Source organism: Zootoca vivipara, chromosome 4 (genome assembly GCF_965207765.1).
Source record: "Zootoca vivipara chromosome 4, rZooViv2.hap1.1, whole genome shotgun sequence".
NCBI lineage: Eukaryota > Metazoa > Chordata > Lepidosauria > Squamata > Lacertidae > Zootoca > Zootoca vivipara.
This window is the reverse complement of record NC_142587.1, coordinates 82,732,373-82,752,948: the sequence shown is the minus strand read 5'-3', so window position 1 is coordinate 82,752,948 and position 20,576 is coordinate 82,732,373. Positions and strand designations below refer to the sequence as shown.

The window sequence follows — 20,576 nt, the reverse complement described above, 5'->3', positions numbered from 1 at the left end:
GGCACAGCTACAACTTCTTCAGTAAATTTCCCCTTGCTTCAGAGTTGGCAGCTGAACACCAGATTTGGCTCAGTGCAGCCCGTTGCTGCACCCTAGGCCAGTTTTTGGCTTTTTTTATGTCTTTGTGTTCCAATACTGACACTCTTCACTCCCCGACAGGGCTCGAGACAAGATGAACTCTAAAATAAATGAGAGTATGCTTGGCTTCCCCCTCTCCATATTTTCCTATGCATATGGGTTTTCAATTAAAAGCATGATGTCAGAGAGGTTAATTGCTCAACAGAAGCCAAATAATATTAAACATCCTTAAGTGTCATTGAAATATTGAGCAGCCTGGATTGCACCTCTTCATTTATTTTGCAGGGTAGGGTTGGGGGGCGGGGCGGGCTCTTCATCCGAGTCTAAATGCTCCAAATACCAGACTGCATCTCTTTAATCCACTAGAAATTAGTGAGCGAGGTTGTGGTGTAGACTTTCAAAAACTTCATAAAAATTATATCGACAGTTTTAGTGGCCGTTAATGAGGTTAGAGATAATTAGAAAGTTTCGAGAGCCGTGAGAGTGCATAACTGCGTAGAACGAAAGCCAAGTTAAATACCTTACCTAATTAGGAACCTGCGTGCTCGCAGTAATTAAAATAGAATGGACAGATACTATTCTAAGTCTGAAATCAAATTATTAGTGCTGTGTGAAAACTTGGCTAAAATAGAAAATGTCCTAAACATTTCCTGAAGGAGTAGTGTTTGGCATTTGTATCCCACCTTTCTCAGAAGGGAGCTCAGGAAAGCGTACACTGGCCTCTCATTTAATCTTCTCCAAAACCTCATGGGACGAATTCTTCTTTTCCCTCTTTTGCAGCGCCCAACGTCCATCTTTGGATATACAGTGGTGCCTTGGTTCTTGAACTTAATCCGTTCCGGGAGTCCGTTTGACTCCCGAAACCGTTAGAAAACCAAGGCACGGCTTCTGATTGGCTGCAGGAGCTTCCTGCACTCAAGCGGAAGCTGCATTGGATGTTCGGCTTCCAAAAAATGTTCGCAAACCGGAACACTTACTTCTGGGTTTGCGGCGTTCGGCAGCCGATTTGTTCGGGAGCCAAGACGTTCTACTGTAGTACCAAGGTACCACTGTATACTTCTTCAGGTTCTCACTAATAATAATAATAATAATAATAATAATAATAATAATAAATATCCATCCAGCTGACTGGATTGCCCCAGCCACTCTGGGTGACTTCCTTCATCCATGTAAACTCCACTGTTAGTTTTAAATTGTCCACCCATCGCACAGGTGGTCGTCCACCTGGTCTTTTACAGTTGTAGGGTCTGAGTGCCACATGTCCTGCACATGTCCGTTTTGACTTCACAGCCTTTTCCACTGCATCCATGACTCATGCTATGTTGTTCTTAAGCTGTTTGTGTTTCTGTGTTATGGTCCAGTTCTCTGCTCACAGGCACTATGCACACTTTGAATACTTTAGTTTTCAAATCTAAGGAAATACTTTTCTTTTTCTTTATGATATGGATAATGGGTTGATCAAAAAAATCGTGGCTCTATTCAGACATCAGCCTGACCACGTTTTGTGCTAAACATGGTTTAAAAACCCAAACCATGGTTATGGCTTGCATTAGGTACAGCACGCAAATAGTGCTTGTTGGCTTTTGTGTTGTCTCAGTAGTAGTAATTTTTGCCACACACCAAAGGATAGTCTACAAATGTAGGCAAGGGTTATTGATCATATATATATATATATATATATATATATATATATATATATATATATATATATACAGTCATACCTCTGGTTACGTTCGCTGCGGGTTGCGTACATCACGGGATACGAACGCACGGAACCCAGGAGTACCAGAACGGCTTACTTCCGGGTTCGGTGATTCGCGCATGCGCAGAATTGTGCAGCAAGCATGCACAGATTCAGCGCTTCAGGTTGCGCACTGCTCAGGTTGCGAACGGGGCTCCAGAATGGATCCCGTTCGCATCCAGAGGTACCACTGTACACCCCAAAGAGCAGCCGGACATCGTTTGATGCCTAACCTGTTTAGATTAGCATGGCTGCAATCCTGTTCCGAAAGCCTGTCCACTTCAAAGGTGAACAAAGCTCTGTCATAATATGATTGGTCCAAAATGATAAAAGTAGGGAAAAAGTGAACCTTTTTTTGCTTGCATTCCATACTCATTCTGGTTTGGGGCTAGTTTGAAAGCTATGTCACAGCTTCAGTCGTTGGGGAATAATTCTGCTTTAAAAATGGTAGCAAAATTTCCGCCTAGCCTTCTGACATTTTAAAGAAAATGAGAATGCTAGGTAGTGTTTAAAAATAAAATCCCGCAATAAGGTTTCCACTGAGTTCTTATAAATATTCATAGATTTCGACCATTTTTCTCTAGACAAGTTACCATTAACATTCTGTGGAGTGTCTTCATGCAGAAACATCTTTAAAGATACACTCGTCACCCCAAATCTGATTATCTTGTTGCTCATGTGCCTTCCTCCAGCCCATGAAGCCTATTTTGATCATGTGTGATATAATATAATATAATATAATATAATATAATATAATATAATATAATGGAATACAATGCCACTAGAGGACAGCAGTAGTTAGCTTTCATTTTTGGAAAGTTATGCTAATGTATTTTTGTCCAACTGTTTCAGGGCTTCCTCACACATTCTATATTTTTAATGCATACTTTAAGGGGAGACTTAAAGCTCAAATGTGTGGATGCAGCAGCTGATATTTGAAATGCTGTGTAGCATAAAATGCATTGTCCTTATGGTGGTTCTGAATGTTTGTGCGATTCAGTTGCACACTTGCCTTTATTGCTTTATTTCCATAATTTTGTTGGGTGCATATGAGAGTTCATGGTTGTTGGTGTTCACATTTTAAAAGTTATGCTGTGGGCTGGAATCGACTGCTCACTCTTCCATGAACACTTATGGCAAATTTTAGATCGCTGCTCTGTAATGTGTGAAATGATCCTCAAAGACCGAGGTCTGATTCGAAAGTAGCCACAAATAATAAAATACATAATTGTAAGAATGAACAGGTACAAGCCTCAAGCGTGTATGGTTCTTGCCTGCCTCCACTTACCAGGTTATGGTGTAGCTTGGTAGCAAACTATACTTGAAAATGGTTAGGCTCACCGCCTGCTGCTTAACGGATAGGACAATTACTCAATTTTACATACACATATTTTGCATATATCAAAACTTCGCTAACAGCAATTTTTGAAGAATTTTGAATGAAGAGAATCTGGGGCATGAGATCTAAACTTGTAAAAATCAAAAGCTGCTGCTCTTTTGCACAAAGAGTGGGAAGTTGTCTATAGGTTATTTCTGTAAAATAGTGGTGGGGGGACCTGTGACTCTCCAGGTGTTGTCGCACTTTCAACTCACAGCAGACCTTAGTCAGCATGGCTAGTGGTCAAAGAGGATGGGAGTTGTAGTCCAGCAACTTCTGAAAGGCCACAAGTTCCCCATCTCTGTAGGAAGCCGTGTCCCTAATCTCTTTGGTTTGTGAGTTTTTAATGGGTGGTTTTGGAAGGCATCATTCCTAATTGTCCTGTATTCTTCAGTCACAAATGTGGTCCCCAGCTTGCCCCTAGCAAGCATATATTTTGGAGATTTGCTGTTTTCCATACCTCAAAAAATGCTGTTTTGTTGTGCAAAGCCTTGGGTAGCAGCAAGGTATTTTGCTGTTTTCCCAGTCCCAGTTTGGTAAGGAGGGAATGGATGGTCATGTGACAAGGAGGAAAAGGGGGAGCTTGGGGGAGTTGGAGGAGGCCAAACCAGGAAAAGGTCCTTCTGGGTTGGAGGTGGTGAGAACTAGGGAACCCCAGAAGGAGACCAACCTAGGGGAGGGTCCCAGCGGATGGGGAGCCAGGAGATCTGGAAACAGGGCGTAGTGGTTTGTCAGAAGAATGTCTCATCTCTGCAATACCAGACACCCCAAGTGCTATGTAACCATAGTCTAGATGACTTCATTGTCTCCCGCTATAAGAATCCAAATCTTTTACATTTCCATTATATCTAACATTGAACATTAAACGATATGATACGATACGGTACGATAATCTTTATTGTCACCGTCCCATGCAGAACAACGAAATTGAAAATCTACATCAAACTTACAACAACCACCAGCCTTCTATCCAAAAAATGCATATTGACTTACTTCCCATCCCGCTATACATAATTAACCCCCTAAAAACTCTTAATACCCCTCCTGATTTACCCCCTAAAACTCAGATGCCCCACAACTGAATACAGACCCTCCCTCACAGACTGCCTTTCGCTGCGTTCAAAACCGAAATCACTCTTGGATAGAAGCTATTTCTCAGATGGCTTGTTCTGGTCTTTATAACCCTATACCTCCTTCCAGAAAGCAGAAACTGAAAGAGATCATTTCCAGGGTGCACACTATCCTGCACAATATCTGCAGCTTTCTTATAGCACCTGGAGGCATAGATTTGATCCAAAGCAGGAAGAGAAACTACAAGTGTTCTTCTAATTCTACTAATGATTTTAGCTGTTTACAATGGTTTTTAAGATAAAATATAGATTTCCCCCATTCCCTATTAAAATTTTGGTCTTCCTGATTTCTGATTCTTCTGGTCATTTTTGCCAGTTCGGCATAATCCATCAACTTAATCTGCCATTCTTCCCTGGTAGGGACATTGTCTTCTTTCCATCTCTGAGCCATTAACATCTGAGCAGTTGTGGTCGCATACATAAATAGCCTTTTCTGCTCCATTGGGATTTTGGCACCTAAAATTCTGAAAAGAAAAGCTTCGGGGTATTTTTTATAGAAAAGGTTAATTTAAACATTGTTTTCAATTCATTATATATCATTTCTCAAAATTCCCACTATCGGCGGAGAGCCTTCCCTTTCAGGGGAAGCATTTGGGGATAATTCCACCTCTGTCTCCAAGGACATGGAAGCAACAGTGTGAGCAAACTGTGTGTGCCTTTTATGGAGGAATACCCTGTTGCTTGTTGTTGTTGTTGTTTAGTCGTTTAGTCATGTCCGACTCTTCGTGACCCCATGGACCATAGCACGCCAGGCACTCCTGTCTTCTACTGCCTCCCCTGTTGCTTGCCCAATCCCAAAGCTCAGGATGTAACTTGCGAGAATAGTCATTCCAGCTCGGCTCTTCAAAAGGTGTGTGCCTGATGTTTGATAGGCTTAACTAAGACACTGATCCGTGTCTCTTGGGTCTCTGTCATGCTTTACCTGCCTGTAGTCTGTAAACTCATGTTGGGATGCAAATAGCTTCTGCTGGCCAGGGTGGAAAACTCTGGGGATCCCAGCTGGTGTGATGGAGGAATTGAATGCTTTCTTCTTCTGCCACCACCTTGAGAAAAAGCCCCTTTTTTGCATTTTAAAGAAAAACAGCAACCTGCACATTAGATGTGAAGATGCAATTAATGCCACGTTTGGTTTGGCCCTTAGAAGAGTCTGTCAGTTTTTATTTACCATCTGGAAACCTAATCAGGAAACATTTTGTTTTCTAATTCCTTTCTTAGGTACAAAGAAGGTGGGGAAGCTCTCCTTGTGCTGCTTTCTTCGGAGGAAAAGGGAATGATGCAGCAGCTGTCACAGAAGAAAGTTCCCATCAACAACATCAAGTAAATTCTTCAGCTCTTTTTTTAATAAAAAAAATCAGTGCTTTTTTTGTGAAAACGAGGTGCCAGTACTCATTTATTGATAAAGGTGCCAAGGGGGCCTGCACAAAATAGCAGCCATGGACAGCAAAAGGGGGGGAAAGTTGCTGCTATTATGCATTATTGTCTTATTTATTGCATTTACACAACACTTTTCTGCCAAGGCACCCAAGGCAGTTTACAATTTTAAAATGCTTACATTCTGTAAAATGTAGAGTGGCAGAGTCCTCTCAGGCCCACTGATGATATGTGGTCTGGATTCCTTTGCTTCTACCTTCCCTGGGAGCACACAGGTCTTTCTTAAGCAGCCCCAGGGAAGGTGTTGTACTGGTGAGTACTGTCACAAAAAGGCCCTGGTTGTTGTTGTTATTAACTATGTGGCTTGAATTAGACTTCCTTCCACCCCCCCCCAAAAACACCATAATTAAGATTAACCACGGTTCACTGGGTGTGGTCAACACAGTAAACTGCGGTTAATCTAAACACTGGGTGTGGTCAACACAGTAAACTGCGGTTAATCTAAAGCAGACTCTTCCTATGCAGGCAGGTAAGCATCCTCCATTCTCTGCATCAGATGTGAATGGAACGTCCAATCTATTCCAATACATAGATGTGATAGAATTGCCCATCCACAGAAAAGACTTCCTGTTGCACCTCCTGCATGGATTGCTACCCTGCTTCATTCTCGCAGAATGAATGTGGGACGCTTCCTTTAAGCCAGGCTAGATCACTGGCCCATCTAGGTCCATACTGTCTGTGGCAGGGGCAGAGAAGCTGTTTGCTTCAAACGCCACAACAGCTTTCTTTTCGGATGCCTTTCTAATGTTCACTAGTGAAAATAAAGGGCGAAAAGGAACAGAGAAGACTCTATCCCGTGCTAAACTCCCCCATAGCGACCTTCCAACATTTCCCCCTCCCTCCTTTTGAAAAATTGCAGAAACTTCCCATCCTTCTGGTGAATTTAGGACTTAGGCAAAATGCCCAATTCTTCAAAGAAAGGAAAAAGGAAGTGTGCTTCTGGTTTTAATTCAGGACAAAAGCATCTCGGAGTTCACAAGTTTGAGGAACACTGCTTCTAATACACAGATTCCTGCGTTGCTGTATTAAAATGCTAATCTGAAACATGGCAGTGCTAAGTCTGTAGTATTAGTTCTGTTTCCAGCCCTTTTCCTCTGAGGAAGGTTCAACTGAGTGCACTGATAGTTTCCTTTCTGTACTTGTAATGACATCTGTTTCATACCTTCATGCATACAGACCTAATTACCATTTGGTGCCTAATATCTCAGTCACTCAATATGCGTTGAAATCGGTTCACATGCTCCACTGAAGTAGTTATAGGCTTTCAGTAATGCTGTTTACAATACTGTTCTAAATCATGGGTGATAATGTGGGGATGCAGTAAAGCTTGCAAATCCTTGTAAATGGCCCTTTTTAGCCTTTGTTTTTCTCTCTCTCTTAAAGGGATATAATGACTTGCCAAGGTGGTTTAAATGGTTTACTGTGGAGAGGAGCTAATTTTTGCTGTGGAACTGATGAGCCGTGGAAAACACTGTGGGGGTGGAATGGGGAGAAAAATACAGATCATATTTAGTGTTGGTTGCAGATCTCATTTGCTTTGAGAGAGAAGCTTCTGGTCTATGTGGCTGTGAAGAGATAGGCATAAGAATGTTCAAGTCAAGTTTGGGGAAATCTCAGAAACCGGAAGAGAGCTCAATAGGATTTCCAGGGGTCAGTGCTCCACATAACTCATTGCTAGCAGGAGGAGATGTAAATTGACTTAGCTTGCAATATTTATATGGGTAACAGGCAAAGTTCAACCTGTACAGGAGCCCTATGGGCCAACCTGTCCACTTGGCATCTCACCACATAGGACACCTGTGCACTGAGATGTGAATTTCTGGTTCAGGTGTGCAGTTGGCTGCTAAGGGAGGCAGGAGTTTCTTCCTGTTCCATCCTTTTGTCTTGCACCAGGAGCTAGGCTGGAATACCCAGCCTCCTTTCCCAGTTTATGCCTTGACAAGAAGGAGATCCTAGCTCTTCTCAGCCAGCTTTTCCTTTGTTGAACAACTCTTAACAGAACATGCCCCCAATATTTAACCAAGATCTACCTTGGTGTGATTTTAAGCATAACTTTCAGCTGGCTCGCATGTGATGCTCAGCCAAACCATGCCTTTCCGCAAATGGGAGAGTTTCTGGAGGAAGATTTTGAAGCTGTTGTGCTCCTGCCCCTGGTCCTTCTGCAGCTGCACTGGTGTGAACAAAGCTACCCAAACCTGGTCTAATAGTTTGCCCAAACAATGTTTGGTTACAGTTCATGGTTTGTCTGGAGTGAGACAAACCATGATTCCGGGTTTGGACACCATGCTTAGCTTAGCTCACAGCAACATGGCAGGAGGGAAGAGGACCATAGCAGCCACAAATTCCTTTCTGGGAGCCCACATGTTCATACTAAGCTGTAGTTTGGCTGAGCGTTGCTTGCAAACTGGCTGTATGTGGCTTATTCAGAGCATGTTGGGTGGAAACACTCTCTCCTCCACCTTCTTTCTGATAGTTTTCCAAAATCTGAAAAGGATATTGGCATCTCCATCTCTGCTGCCTGCGCCAGTAAATAATGTTTCCTCCTCTCTAGGCTAAATGCACATAGCTTTCTTTTTCTTTATTTCTTAGCTACATAGGATTTCCGTCTCAGCCTTTGCATCGTCCTTGTACCTCTCTGCTGAATCTTTTCCTGCTTGCCAGTATCTTTTGAGACACCTGGTGCCCAGAACTCACAGCAGCATTCCAATCAGGTCACACTAATGCTGAATAAAATGTCATTATTATTCCCCAGTTCTTGGCAACCATTCTCCGGCTGATAAAACCTAAAAATGGCACTGGCCTTTCCAGCCACAACATCACATTGCTGACTCATATTCAATTTGTTTATGTACACTGTAGATTCTGAATGCTTCTGCCGCCTAGCCAGTTATTTCTCCTTTTGGGTATTTTGTTCCCCTTCCTGTATTCATTACATTTAGCCTTGCTGGATACCATTGCGCTGCTGCTTTCTCCTCACTTCTCCAACTTATTAAGAAAGAGCAGAGTTCTTTTGAGCAGCAGTGGGGAAACATTTTGAGCCACAAAATGCCTTCTGGGCAATTTTCTGAGGGCAATGCCTTCTGGGCAATTTTCTGAGGGCCTCATGCCAGCAGTGATTGGGGCCAGAGGCAAAAGTGGGTGGAACAGCAAATGCAGTAGTCGTTTCTACACATGTTTACAAACACCTCTCTGTCCTCCATGTATACAAACAAGAGGCATTGTCCAGTCCACCACTGGATCCAGGCATTTGTCCCGGGCTTGTACAGCCTCTTCTGCCTCAGATGTACTAGGGAAAAAGAGCTGGGTCTCATCAGTGTACTGTACTGATGACACCTTGCTCCAAAACTCCTAATGACTGGCTCCCAGTGCCTTCATATAGACTAGGGCAGGCATCCCCAAACTGCGGCCCTACAGATGTTTTGGCCTACAACTCCCATGATCCCTAGCTAAGAGGACCAGTGGTCAGGGATGATGGGAATTGTAGTCCAAAACATCTGGAGGGCCGAAGTTTGGGGATGCCTGGACTAGGGTTTCCCAAACTTGGGTCTCCAGCTGTTTTTGGACTACCACTCCTATCATCCCTTGCTAGCAGGACCAGTGATCAGGGATGATGGGACTTGTAGTCCAAAAACAGCTGGAGACCCAAGTTTGGGAAATACTGATACAGACGTACCTTGGAAGTTGAACGGAATCCGTTCTGGAATGTTTGGCCGGATGTTTGGCTTCTGAAAATCATTCAAAAACCAGAACAACCACTTCCAGTTTTCGATTGTTCGGGAGCCGAAACGTTTGATTTTACAGGCATTTGGCTTCCGAGGTTCCACTGTAAAGATGCTGAATATCACTGGGGACAAAATAGTGCCATGTGGCACTCCTAATGCTAATCTGTGGACACCACATTGCTTTTTTTAGGGGAGCCACAGTTGTTCAGCTTCTTTTGGGGGAGCCAATGATCTACCAGAGATCTACCGCAGACGTCCAGTGATCTACCGGTAGATCACGATCTACCTGTTGGACATGCCTGTTCTATAGCTTTTTAAACGTGTTTGTGGGAGGGGGGATGGTTGTCTTGTTGTTTTGTTTTATTTGTGGTTTTACCATGTATTTCTTTCTTGTGAATTGCCCTGAGATCTTGTGAAGAAAGGTGGTATAATAATAATAATAATAGATAATGGCACATGGTGGGGAAGAGGCAGGATGAGCAAACACAGCCCCTCTCTCCTCCCTCATGCAATTATTGTTGGGTATTATTATTTTTTGAATAATACAGCTTTAATCTCCACATCAGTTGGTGTACTACCTATCTGCGAAGCCACAGTTCTGCAGAAATGCCTCAGGCTCTGGAAATTCCCAGCAAGAGTCTTATTTAAGTGCTGGGGGGGGGGGTTGAACCCTCATACTGTTTTCTCATGAGAGATACCGTGTCAATGTGAGGTATTGTTGCTGTATATTTTGCTCCCCCCCTCCTTCAGTATGAGCTCAATTTTCCACCTTTTTATAAGCTCAAGAAGCAATTTAATGTTAATTGTGTGGCTTTACCTTGAAAAATCGTTGGCTCTTCCAGTTTAAACTGTTCTCTAGATAAAAGGCCTGAGCTTCTGTTTGCTTTCCCTGCATTATTCATGGGAGGAGAACGGTCTTCATGCCTGACATAATTTCAGCTGAGTTTTGTTCAGATGGGCAGTACCTTTTAACTATTTTGAAGTAATGCTTTTAAAAAAATAAAAATGAAATGAATTTTTTTTTGAACCTGTTGAACAGGAGTCTGTGACCCTTTAGGAGGAGATATTTATTCATTTGAAACTGTTTTATACCATCTTTCAACAAAACTACCATCAATTAAAAAGCAGAATGAAACTTTGTTTAAAAATAGTCTGGAATGAAGCCAAGCAGAAGGTCTGCCACAGGGATGGGGCCATGATAGAGAAAATCCTGCCACTTATATCAATCTGATCTCCCTCTCCCTCTCTCTCCCCCCTCCATCTCCCCCAACCCTCTAGAATCAATCCTGAAAAGCTTATGGACATTCAGAAAAAGATGCAGTCCTTCTTGGCTCAAGATCAAGAGTTGAAAGAGAGAGCACAACGGGTAAGCTGTCTATTATGAAACTTTCTTAGTATACACCTTTGAAGGTGACCTGGAAGCTACAACTAATCCAGAATGCAACAGCAAGACTGGTGACTGGAAGCGACCGCCAGGACCGCATAGCACCTCCTGTCCTAAAGGATCTTCACTGGATTCCAGTGCATTTCTGAGCACAATTCAAAGTGTTGCTGCTGACCTTTAAAGCCCTAAACCCAGGGGTCAGCAATCTTTTTCAGCTGTGGGCCGGTCCACTGTCCCTCAGACCATGTGGTGGGCCGGACTATATATTTTTTTAGGAGGGGGGGAATGAACAAATTCCTATGTCCCATAAATAACCCAGAGATGCATTTTAAATAAAAGGACACATTCTACTCATGTAAAAACACGCTGATTGCCGGACCGTCCACAGGCCGGATTGAGAAGACAATTGGGCCGCATCCGGCACCTGGGCCTTAGGTTGCCTACCCCTGCTAAACGGCCTCGGCCCAGTACAGTCATACCTCGGTTTAAGTACGCCTCGGTTTGAGTATTTTCAGTTTAAGTACTCTGCAGAAATGTCTGGAACGGATTAATCCACTTTCCATTACTTTCAATGGGAAAGTTCGCTTCAGGTTAAGTACGCTTCAGGTTAAGTACGGACTTCCGGAACCAATTGCACTCATACCTCGGGTTAAGTGTGCTTCAGGTTGAATACTCCGCGGACCCGTCTGGAACAGATTAATCCACTTTCCATTACTTTCAATGGGAAAGTTCACTTCAGGTTAAGTACACATCAGTTTAAGTACAGACTTCTGGAACCAATTGTGTTTGTAAACCGAGGTACCATTGTATACCTGAAGGAGCATCTCCATCCCCATTGCTTAGCCTGGACACTGAGGTCCTACTCCGAGGATCTACCGATGGTTCCCTCACTGTGAGAAGCAAAGTTACAGGGAACCAGGCAGAGGGCCTCCTCGGTAGTGGCGCCCTCCCACTGGAAAGCTCTCCCTTCATATGTCCAGAGGATAAAGAACTGCACAACCTTTAGAATACATCTGAAGGCAGCTCTGTATCAGGAGGTTTTTAATGCCTGGTGTTTTTTATTATGTTTTTAGACATGCTATAAGCCGCCCAGAGTGCCTGGGGAAACCCAGCCAGATGGGTGGGCTATAAGGGAGCCTGTTGTCCTCCAGATATGGTTGGAGCTTTCATCACCCCTGACCATTGACCATGCTGCCTGAGGCTGGAGAAACTTACAGGCCAACAGCATGTTGGTATCTCAACTATGGTGTAGAACAGGCATCCCCAAACTGCGGCCCTACAGATGTTTTGGCCTACAACTCCCATGATCCCTAGCTCACAGGACCAGTGGTCACAGAAGATGGGAATTGTAGTCCAAAACATCTGGAGGGCCGAAGTTTGGGGATGCCTGGTGTAGAAAATCCCACGCAATTTTCTATCTATGTCAGTTCTGCCACGCCACGGGAGGTTCTGCGTGAACCTGGGCAGTCAGGGTCTTCTGTGTATTAAATTGGACTTTTATCAAGCTTCCTAGTTTCCGTGGAACATCTGCTAGAGATGAAGAGAGGGATTTTTCATGAACTTTAAATAAGCTTAAAAATACGGAGGAGCATTCAGAACCTGCAGCCCCTTTGGCTGCTGTTTATTTTAAACTTTTTGCCTGGGTTTCTGCAGAGCCAGGAATTCTGGAATGAGCTACAGTGCTGGTGGGTAGTAATAGTGATCAGGAACGCCAGCATCCTCTCAGCTAGTACCAGCTGCCAATTTTAGTGGTATAAATCCAGCTCTTTTGGTGGCAATACCTTATCTGTCAACAGCCAAGGTAAAAGAGGTGAAGAGGGCTAACATCTAATACAGTAACCGCTATGCCACACTGCCTTTTTCTGAGGAATAATGAATGGGCAGTGCAGAAGTTCAAAGAAATAAAATTAAATGCCTCTAGTTCCCAAGCCTAGAAAGCTAGATTAATGATGTGGTGATAACTGAGAAATAGGAACATATAGTGCCTGAACAGCTCATTATGTAAAATGACAATACTTTTCAAGATAATTTTGCCTTTGTGGAATGTGCCAGATTGCTCACTGGCTGGAAAACCCTTTGTTTATTACCTTATTATAATTTACCGTGTTTCTCATATTATAAGACATGTCTTATATTAATTTTTCCTCAAAAAAACACGACATGGCTTATTTTCAAGGGATGTCTTATTTTTTAATAAAGTGCACGCGGGCGCTGTTTGCCGGGCTTGTCAAGCCCAGCAAACAGCGCCCGCCGATCTTCGGTGACAGGCGGGGGTGGGCGGAGAGCGGAGAACGATCTCCGCTTCCCCCCCACCCCCGCCTGTCACACAGCACAGGGCTGAAGATCGGCGGGCGCTGTTTGCCGGGCTTGTCAAGCCCAGCAAACAGCGCCCGCCGATCTTCGGTGACAGGCGGGGGTGGGCGGAGAGCGGAGAACGATCTCCGCTTCCCCCCCACCCCCGCCTGTCACACAGCACAGGTCCGAAGATCGGCGGGCGCTGTTTGCTGGGCTTGTCAAGCCCAGCAAGGAGCGCCCGCCGATCTTCGGTGACAGGCGGGGGTGGGGGGAGAGCGGAGCACGATCTCCGCTTCCCCCCCACCCCCGCCTGTCACACAGCACAGGTCCGAAGATCGGAGGGCGCTGTTTGCCGGGCTTGTCAAGCCCAGCAAGGAGCGCCCGCCGATCTTCGGTGACAGGCGGGGGTGGGGGGAGAGCAGAGAACGATCTCCGCTTCCCCCCCACCCCGCCTGTCACACAGCACAGGTCCGAAGATCGGAGGGCGCTGTTTGCCGGGCTTGTCAAGCCCAGCAAACAGCGCCCGCCGATCTTCGGTGACAGGCGGGGGTGGGGGGAGAGCGGAGCACGATCTCCGCTTCCCCCCCACCCCCGCCTGTCACACAGCACAGGTCCGAAGATCGGCGGGCGCTGTTTGCCGGGCTTGTCAAGCCCAGCAAACAGCGCCCGCCGATCTTCGGTGACAGGCGGGGGTGGGGGGAGAGCGGAGCACGATCTCCGCTTCCCCCCCACCCCCGCCTGTCACACAGCACAGGTCCGAAGATCGGCGGGCGCTGTTTCCCGGGCTTGTCAAGCCCAGCAAGGAGCGCCCGCCGATCTTCGGCTCTGTCCCCCGATGCGCTACGGCTTGGGGAAGCAGGCAGGGAGCTCCTGCTGGGTCCCGCGCCTTCGCCTCTCGCTCGGTCGGGGCTTTGCGATAGTGCTTATTTTCGGGGTATGTCTTATTTTTCACCAACCCTTTGAAATCCTGTCATGGCTTATTTTTTGGGGATGCCTTAAAATATGAGAAACACGGTATTACGGATAGCACCTGCTTTCTTCGCAATATTTTCTTGTTGAGGTTCAAACCAGGAGTGCTTAGCTATGTCGTGTAAAAGCACGTAGCTGTGTATTTTTGATTTTTGTCAACTATATAAGACAGGATCATAAGTGTGTAGCAACAACAGGAAAATGTGAATGGAAGAACGGAATAGAATACTTTGGTTTGTGCTGAAAAAAAGAAGCAGCAATAGCCTTTTCTCATTTAACAGCTTTTGTGTAGCCATTTTTTAAAAACCCTTCTAAAAAGATAGATAAAATTAAATTGAGTGGAGTGAAATAATCTTGGAGTTTTGGGATAGCAATGGAAGGAGCTCAAACAAGAGCTTTTGTCACAGCTGACAGATCCAGTGATGAACCTGCCTTGTAAATCCAATTTTTATTGTTTTATTTAAACTGCTTTTTGCTGCTGCATAGCACTGCGAAACATAGGGATGCGAGTGGCGCTGTGGGTTAAACCACAGAGCCTAGGGCTTGCTGATCAGAAGGTCGGTGGTTCGAATCCCCGTGATGGGGTGAGCTCCCGTTGCTTGGTCCCAGCTCCTGCCCACCTAGCAGTTCGAAAGCACGTCAAAGTGCAAGTAGATAAATAGGTACCGCTCCGGCGGGAAGGTAAATGGCGTTTCCGTGTGCTGCTCTGGTTCGCCAGAAGCAGTTTTGTCATGCTGGCCACATGACCTGGAAGCTGTACGCCGGCTCCCTCGACCAATAATGCGAGATAAGCGCCGCAACCCCAGAGTCGGCCACAAATGGACCTAGCACTGCGAAAATATAGTCTGTTCTTCCATTCTGTTGAAGGCTTGTGGTCAGTTTCAAATGGCTTAAATGAAGGCAGAGGGGAGGGGAGGGGAGGGGAGGGGATGGTTATGATAAATGCCGTGAAGGCACCTGCTTGATATCAATAGGCAGGGAGTTCCAAAGTGCCGCATCAAATGATTTGTGTTCTTACTACAACTCCCACTATCCCTGCCATTGCCCGTGCTTTCTGGGGCTGATGGGAGTTGTAGTTCAGCAACACCTGCCTTATGATCTTGTGCCTACTTCACAGGAGTGAATTCTCCCCGTCCTCCTTTAATTGTGTTTAAAGACTTCATACATACACGCTGGCACTAACTGCAGTTAAGTTTGACGAGGTTTCCCTGTTAACCGGACTTTGGTTGAAAGAGTCCTGGTTAAAGCAGAGCGTTTATCTACTTATCTAGCTATAGTTAATGTTGGTTCCCATAGCTGCAGCTAAGGCTGTAGGAGTAGGAGCAGCAGCCCTGTTAAAAAAAATCTTTTAACTGTGGTTAAAAGTGGCCTGATGGTATATCTCTGCAGCAGCCCACAGAGGAGTAACTTTTATATTATCTCCAACTCAAAATGTCTCTCCTGCGCAGGAGTGGATTGCTATATTTACTGCCTCTTCTGAGTCTGTTCTGTCTGTGGGAGCCTTCGGTAGTCGAGTAGCATGTATCCATCACTTTGTCATCAAGCCCTGCGGCACTGTTAGAGATATTGCGGTGGAATAGCCAAATTGGATTTTGAATTCAATCAAGCTTTATTGCTTCAACTTTGGTTATAGCAACCACATTAAAAGAAAAAGCAGCACGTTGTTGCGTAAGTGCATAAAATATATATATTAAGTGCATCATCCCATGAAAATATAAACACTTTCCTCTTCTTTAAATACTGCAATAGTATTTTCCCTTTTTAACCATTATATACCAGTTGACTGTATGGGGTTCATGTTTAATACCAGCATTTTCAGCAATGAACTTCTGCCTACCATGGTATAGAACGCATCAAAATTCAATCTGGCAATGCTGTAGGGAATGGTTAGAGTTGTAGTCCAAATATGGTATCTGGAGGGACCACTGGTTCTCATTCCTGATCTAGCAAGCAGAGGCCCTTCCCAGTAATCTGTTATCTGGAGTTTAAGGGATTGAACAGAAGACTTTATGCCAGGGGTCCCCAGACTACGGCCCGGGGGCCGGATGCGGCCCAATTGGCCTGCCAATCTGGCCCGCGACGACGCCCGCCGCGCTCTTATGGCGCGCAGCGTGGCAGCTCTCTTCTGGGTCGGGAAAAAAGCGCCGAAAATCCTTTGTGCGCATGCGTATGGGCCTCTCCCGACCTGGAAGAGGTCATTTCTGGTGCACTTCCGGGTCGGGGGAGGCCCATACGCATGCGCACAACGGATTTTCGGCGCTTTTTCCACCCTGGAAGCACGCCGCCGCGCCAGTAAGCGCCCGTACGCATGCGCACGGGCGCGCACTCCCCCGCCCGCTGGCCCGCACAGGCGCGCGCTCCCCCATCCTCCAGCCCGCCGCGCGATCGGCGCGGTGGGAACCGGCCCAAACGCCGGTAAGTCTGGGGACCCCTGCTTTATGCATATGCAGGAGATGTAGCCCGTTCTGTAAAACTGCTCCTGCTGGTATCCTTGTGTGTCACTAAGGGAAGACAGTGCTAATTGGATGGAGACACTCTGCTTGACTTCCCAGTCCTCAGGGCCAGCTCGTGCATGAGGCAAGGTGAAGCGACCGCCTCAGGCGGCAGGACCACAGGGGCAGCAGACCCGGCCTCCAATGAATGCTGCTGCCACACGTTCCTTGACAGGAGGGTCTGCCTCCTCCTCAGCAGACACCTGTCCATGCCACCTCTAGAGCGCCCCCCCCCCCTGATTCCTACTTCAACCATTGGATAAGGTTGACTTGATTTGATTCCCTCACTTGTTTCCAATGTAGATCTTCACTCACCCTGGTGAGAGAGGAGCACCGTTTTGTGGTTTTCCTTGGGTACCAAAATGCTGGGCCTGCCAACCCTTAAATGCATAAGTTTATATAACTTATAAATAAGTTATAAGGTGGGGATGAGAGGCGATGAAGAAGGAAGGAATTTTGACGGGGTAAAAGAATGGAGCAGCTTCAGGGGACTTTGGAAGGTGCATAAGATGAGGCTGGGGGCTGTAAACAGGATGTAGCCACCGGCACTAATGGTTGTTACATAAAAGCAAAACTGCATCAATTTAATTTGACCGATACTCTGCAAAATGCAAGCAGAAAGGTGGTTGTAGTGCAGGATTTTTGTATAGTGTAGATCAAGGTTCATGTGTGAGAGAGATGGCGATTGAGTAAACAAACAGCAGTGAGCTATTGTAAATAATAATTTAATAAATCTATTGGGTGTTGTTAAGATTGGAAAAATTCAGCAGCAGTTTGCAGGCAGTGCAAGAGCAAATGAGGATTCCGTACGTGAGCCAGTGAATATATCTGTAAAATGGTTTCCCGCCCCCCTCTCCTTTCCCAAACAAAAATTACAGAACAGTTCTGTGGAAACATAAACAGTATGATTTAATGAATGATACACTTGAGTTACCAGCCAAACGAAAGGGCATGCTGGTAGCAGCAGGTTATTCGGTTTTATAGAAGTGATTTTCCAGTGTTTTATTGCAGTCTGGGTAACATGAAACTACAAGCAAAATCTGTTACTACAATTCTTCTTGTTGTTGCTTCAAAAGATGGGTTTTAACGGCAAAGGCATCCCATACCACAAGTTCTATTAGCAGTTTAAAAGGGGGTTTCAAGGACGGAACAGATACCTTCAATTTTAAGAAATACAGGAGAGGAAAAGGTTATTTTGAAAGGCAAGGAAAGAAGCCTGCTATAAGGCCAGTGGGCATTGAGTGAGAGGTGGATGAGAACATAAAAATGTGCAGAGACACTGAAAAAGAGAATTGAGGTTTGAAATGTCAGCTAGCGGCTGGGAGTAAGTTCCAGTGGGGCTTACTCCCAAGTTACTGTGTTTAAGGTTGCAGCCATAGTTAAGCTTACCTTTCAGTAATTTAATTGGTGTTTTCTTAAAATTGCATTTATATCTGTACCTTTGATGGGCTCTGAGCACACGGAATCCATGATAATTCACTTGGCTGTCTCCTTGCCTTCAAATTCTTAGGTTCACAGTCTGAGTCCACAAGCCCTTGATGTTGGCCTCCTGATTTTCCATGTACTCTTTAGGTTCCTGTGATTATGTTTTCATATTTAATATGTAGATACCATAACCACTGAGAGAAGTTTGGAAATGCAACACTCCCCAAAGCTCAAAACGCATATAAAGCATAATTGAAAAAAGAAACAAACTCTTAACTTTGGGACTCATAATGCAATAAAGAATAATCTGTTTTTATAAGACTAATTAGTTTTAGCTGAAATGCAGTGTGCTAATTTTGGTTCTTTAACATTTTGGATCTCTTTTTAGATGGGGAGTGTATCTGTGTGCCTTTTTTTTTTTTACTGTTTTTAAACAAAAACCTCTTTTCTCTTTTTCTGGTAGTGTTTTGTTTCCTATCTGCGATCGGTCTACCTAATGAAGAACAAGGAAGTGTTTGATGTATTCAAGTTGCCCATTGCTGAATATGCCCTGTAAGTGCTATTATCCCTAATCATTACGAAAAATGCTAATTTAAAAAATTGGATTGGGTGGTGCTGGGAGGGAGTGTGTGATTTCTTTTGAACTGCACAAACCAATTTTCATTCCGTGTTTTGAATTAGGAATGAAAGATTGAGATGCATACATTTTATTTATTTCATTTTGAAATAGATATATGCCACCTCTCATTAGAATAATATGAAAGCTGCGCTTATGAGTGCGACACTTGTATAAATATATTTTATGGAATACGAACCCTGCCTACTCCCATTCCCTTTGTACCTGACCAATGCTCCCCTCCCTTTACATCTCTCCACCCTATCTCTGTGACTCAACAACTGGGCTGCTTCCCTGCTCACATCTCCATCCTTCAGTTCCCCATTCCTCACCTTGCCTGGGTGCTGCTCTCTTGCCTGTATCTCCTGGTTCCCTCCCTAAATTGCCTGGGCTGCATCTCTTTCCTCTGGATCCCTTCTCCTCTCCTTGCCTGCCCACCAGAGAATTTCATTGATTCCGTATATGTGCTCATAATATGGCCCTTTTGGCTAACTCTCCTATCAGGGTTGCAGTTGGGATCATTTTTCATGCCTTTTTATCAGCAATCCTTAAGGTGGCCTTCTAAAGAAGGTCACTGTTGTCCCCATACTGCAAGTAGGACATGTGTGCTCAGAAAATAGTATGAATTTGTGGATTAAGACAAAATTGAATTGGAAAATCTCTGGCTCTGAGGTCACACCATCTACATCACACGTATGACCATGGTATTGGAAGTTTCCTGGTTCCTTTTTGTTAAGAATCATGACCTTTCATTTGCCTGCTTGGTGGGAAGCTGCCCAAAATGCTAGAATCTGTGTTGCTTGGGCGCAATCATGGCTGCGGCAGTTGTATTGCCAATTGTGCCTTCATATAGTTTGTTCATGGGCATTTCCATGTTCAGCCCAGATCAGAGGAAGCACGGAGGAAATCTCACATTAAGAATGGTCTCTTGTTTTCTGGTTCCAGAGGAAAGGGACTGCACATTAAGAGCCATTCTACTTGAACAGCATAAATATGTACCTGTGGCTAAGGCAAAAAAAATGTGCTTCTTTCATTGTAACCACAGCCCCCATTCTACATAATGAATCCTAATGGCTCAGTCAGTTCAGAAATCTAGGTCTGAAGTCAATGGGCTTCCTCTCTCTACGAGCTTTATCAGAACTGCTTACTAGGTCGATTTTTTTTGCATACAGTAGGTATTAAAGCAAAGCCTGCGTCCACCTTTAAACCCTGCCGTGCCGTTCCTGAATACCAATGTGAATCTTTACCATTACATTGTCATTAATAAGTCTGAAACCTGGCTATGAGAGACACTTTGGAGGAATTGGGATTATTATAGCAAATTGCTTTCATGCAAAGAACATTTGTTAAGCGTTTTTAAGGCAGGGTGGTAGAAGGGCAATATCTACAAACTGCCAAGAAGAAAACATAGTGGACACATCAGATGGCATTTCAAGATACGATGCGAATCAGATTATTCTCGGAAACCAGAATTAAAATTTTGCCCTTCAAAAGACTCGTCCATTATTCTGGTGTTGACATGCCAGATAAGGATGCTTGATGTAAGCTTGCTTCCTACAACTCAGCAGTTAGCACTTTGAAAATGCAGCTGCTTGAGGGACAGATTTCAGAGGTATCTGTTACAAGATAGTTTTATGGTGTCTTAAACTGAAACACACAAACACACACACACACCAGACTCTCCCTTGTGTCTAGCAATATGTGTGCATAGATAAGAGGGACCAGTCTGGAAAACCTCTTGCACGCAAGATCGTGTGAACCATGGGATGGATATTGAAAGGCACAGGATTGGGTCCTTAGGCCCAGTTCAGATGTAACATTCCTAGTTTGCTGAACCACAGCATAGTTTGGAGAAGATAAGCTTAAGGAGAGATGCGAGAGCTGCATTTAGATATCTGAAGGCTGTTGCATAGAG

General features: G+C 44.7%; 1 protein-coding gene across 1 annotated transcript in view; it reads left to right on the top strand.

Moving 5' to 3' along the window:
- Window positions 1–20,576, top strand: part of DDX10 (DEAD-box helicase 10) — a 169,811-nt gene that overhangs the window by 32,612 nt on the left and 116,623 nt on the right. Inside the window, exons 10-12 of the mRNA XM_035114420.3 lie at window positions 5,543–5,644; window positions 10,759–10,846; window positions 18,509–18,597. Coding sequence (XP_034970311.3) covers window positions 5,543–5,644; window positions 10,759–10,846; window positions 18,509–18,597 — 279 coding nt within the window. The remainder of the gene's footprint in view (window positions 1–5,542; window positions 5,645–10,758; window positions 10,847–18,508; window positions 18,598–20,576) is intronic.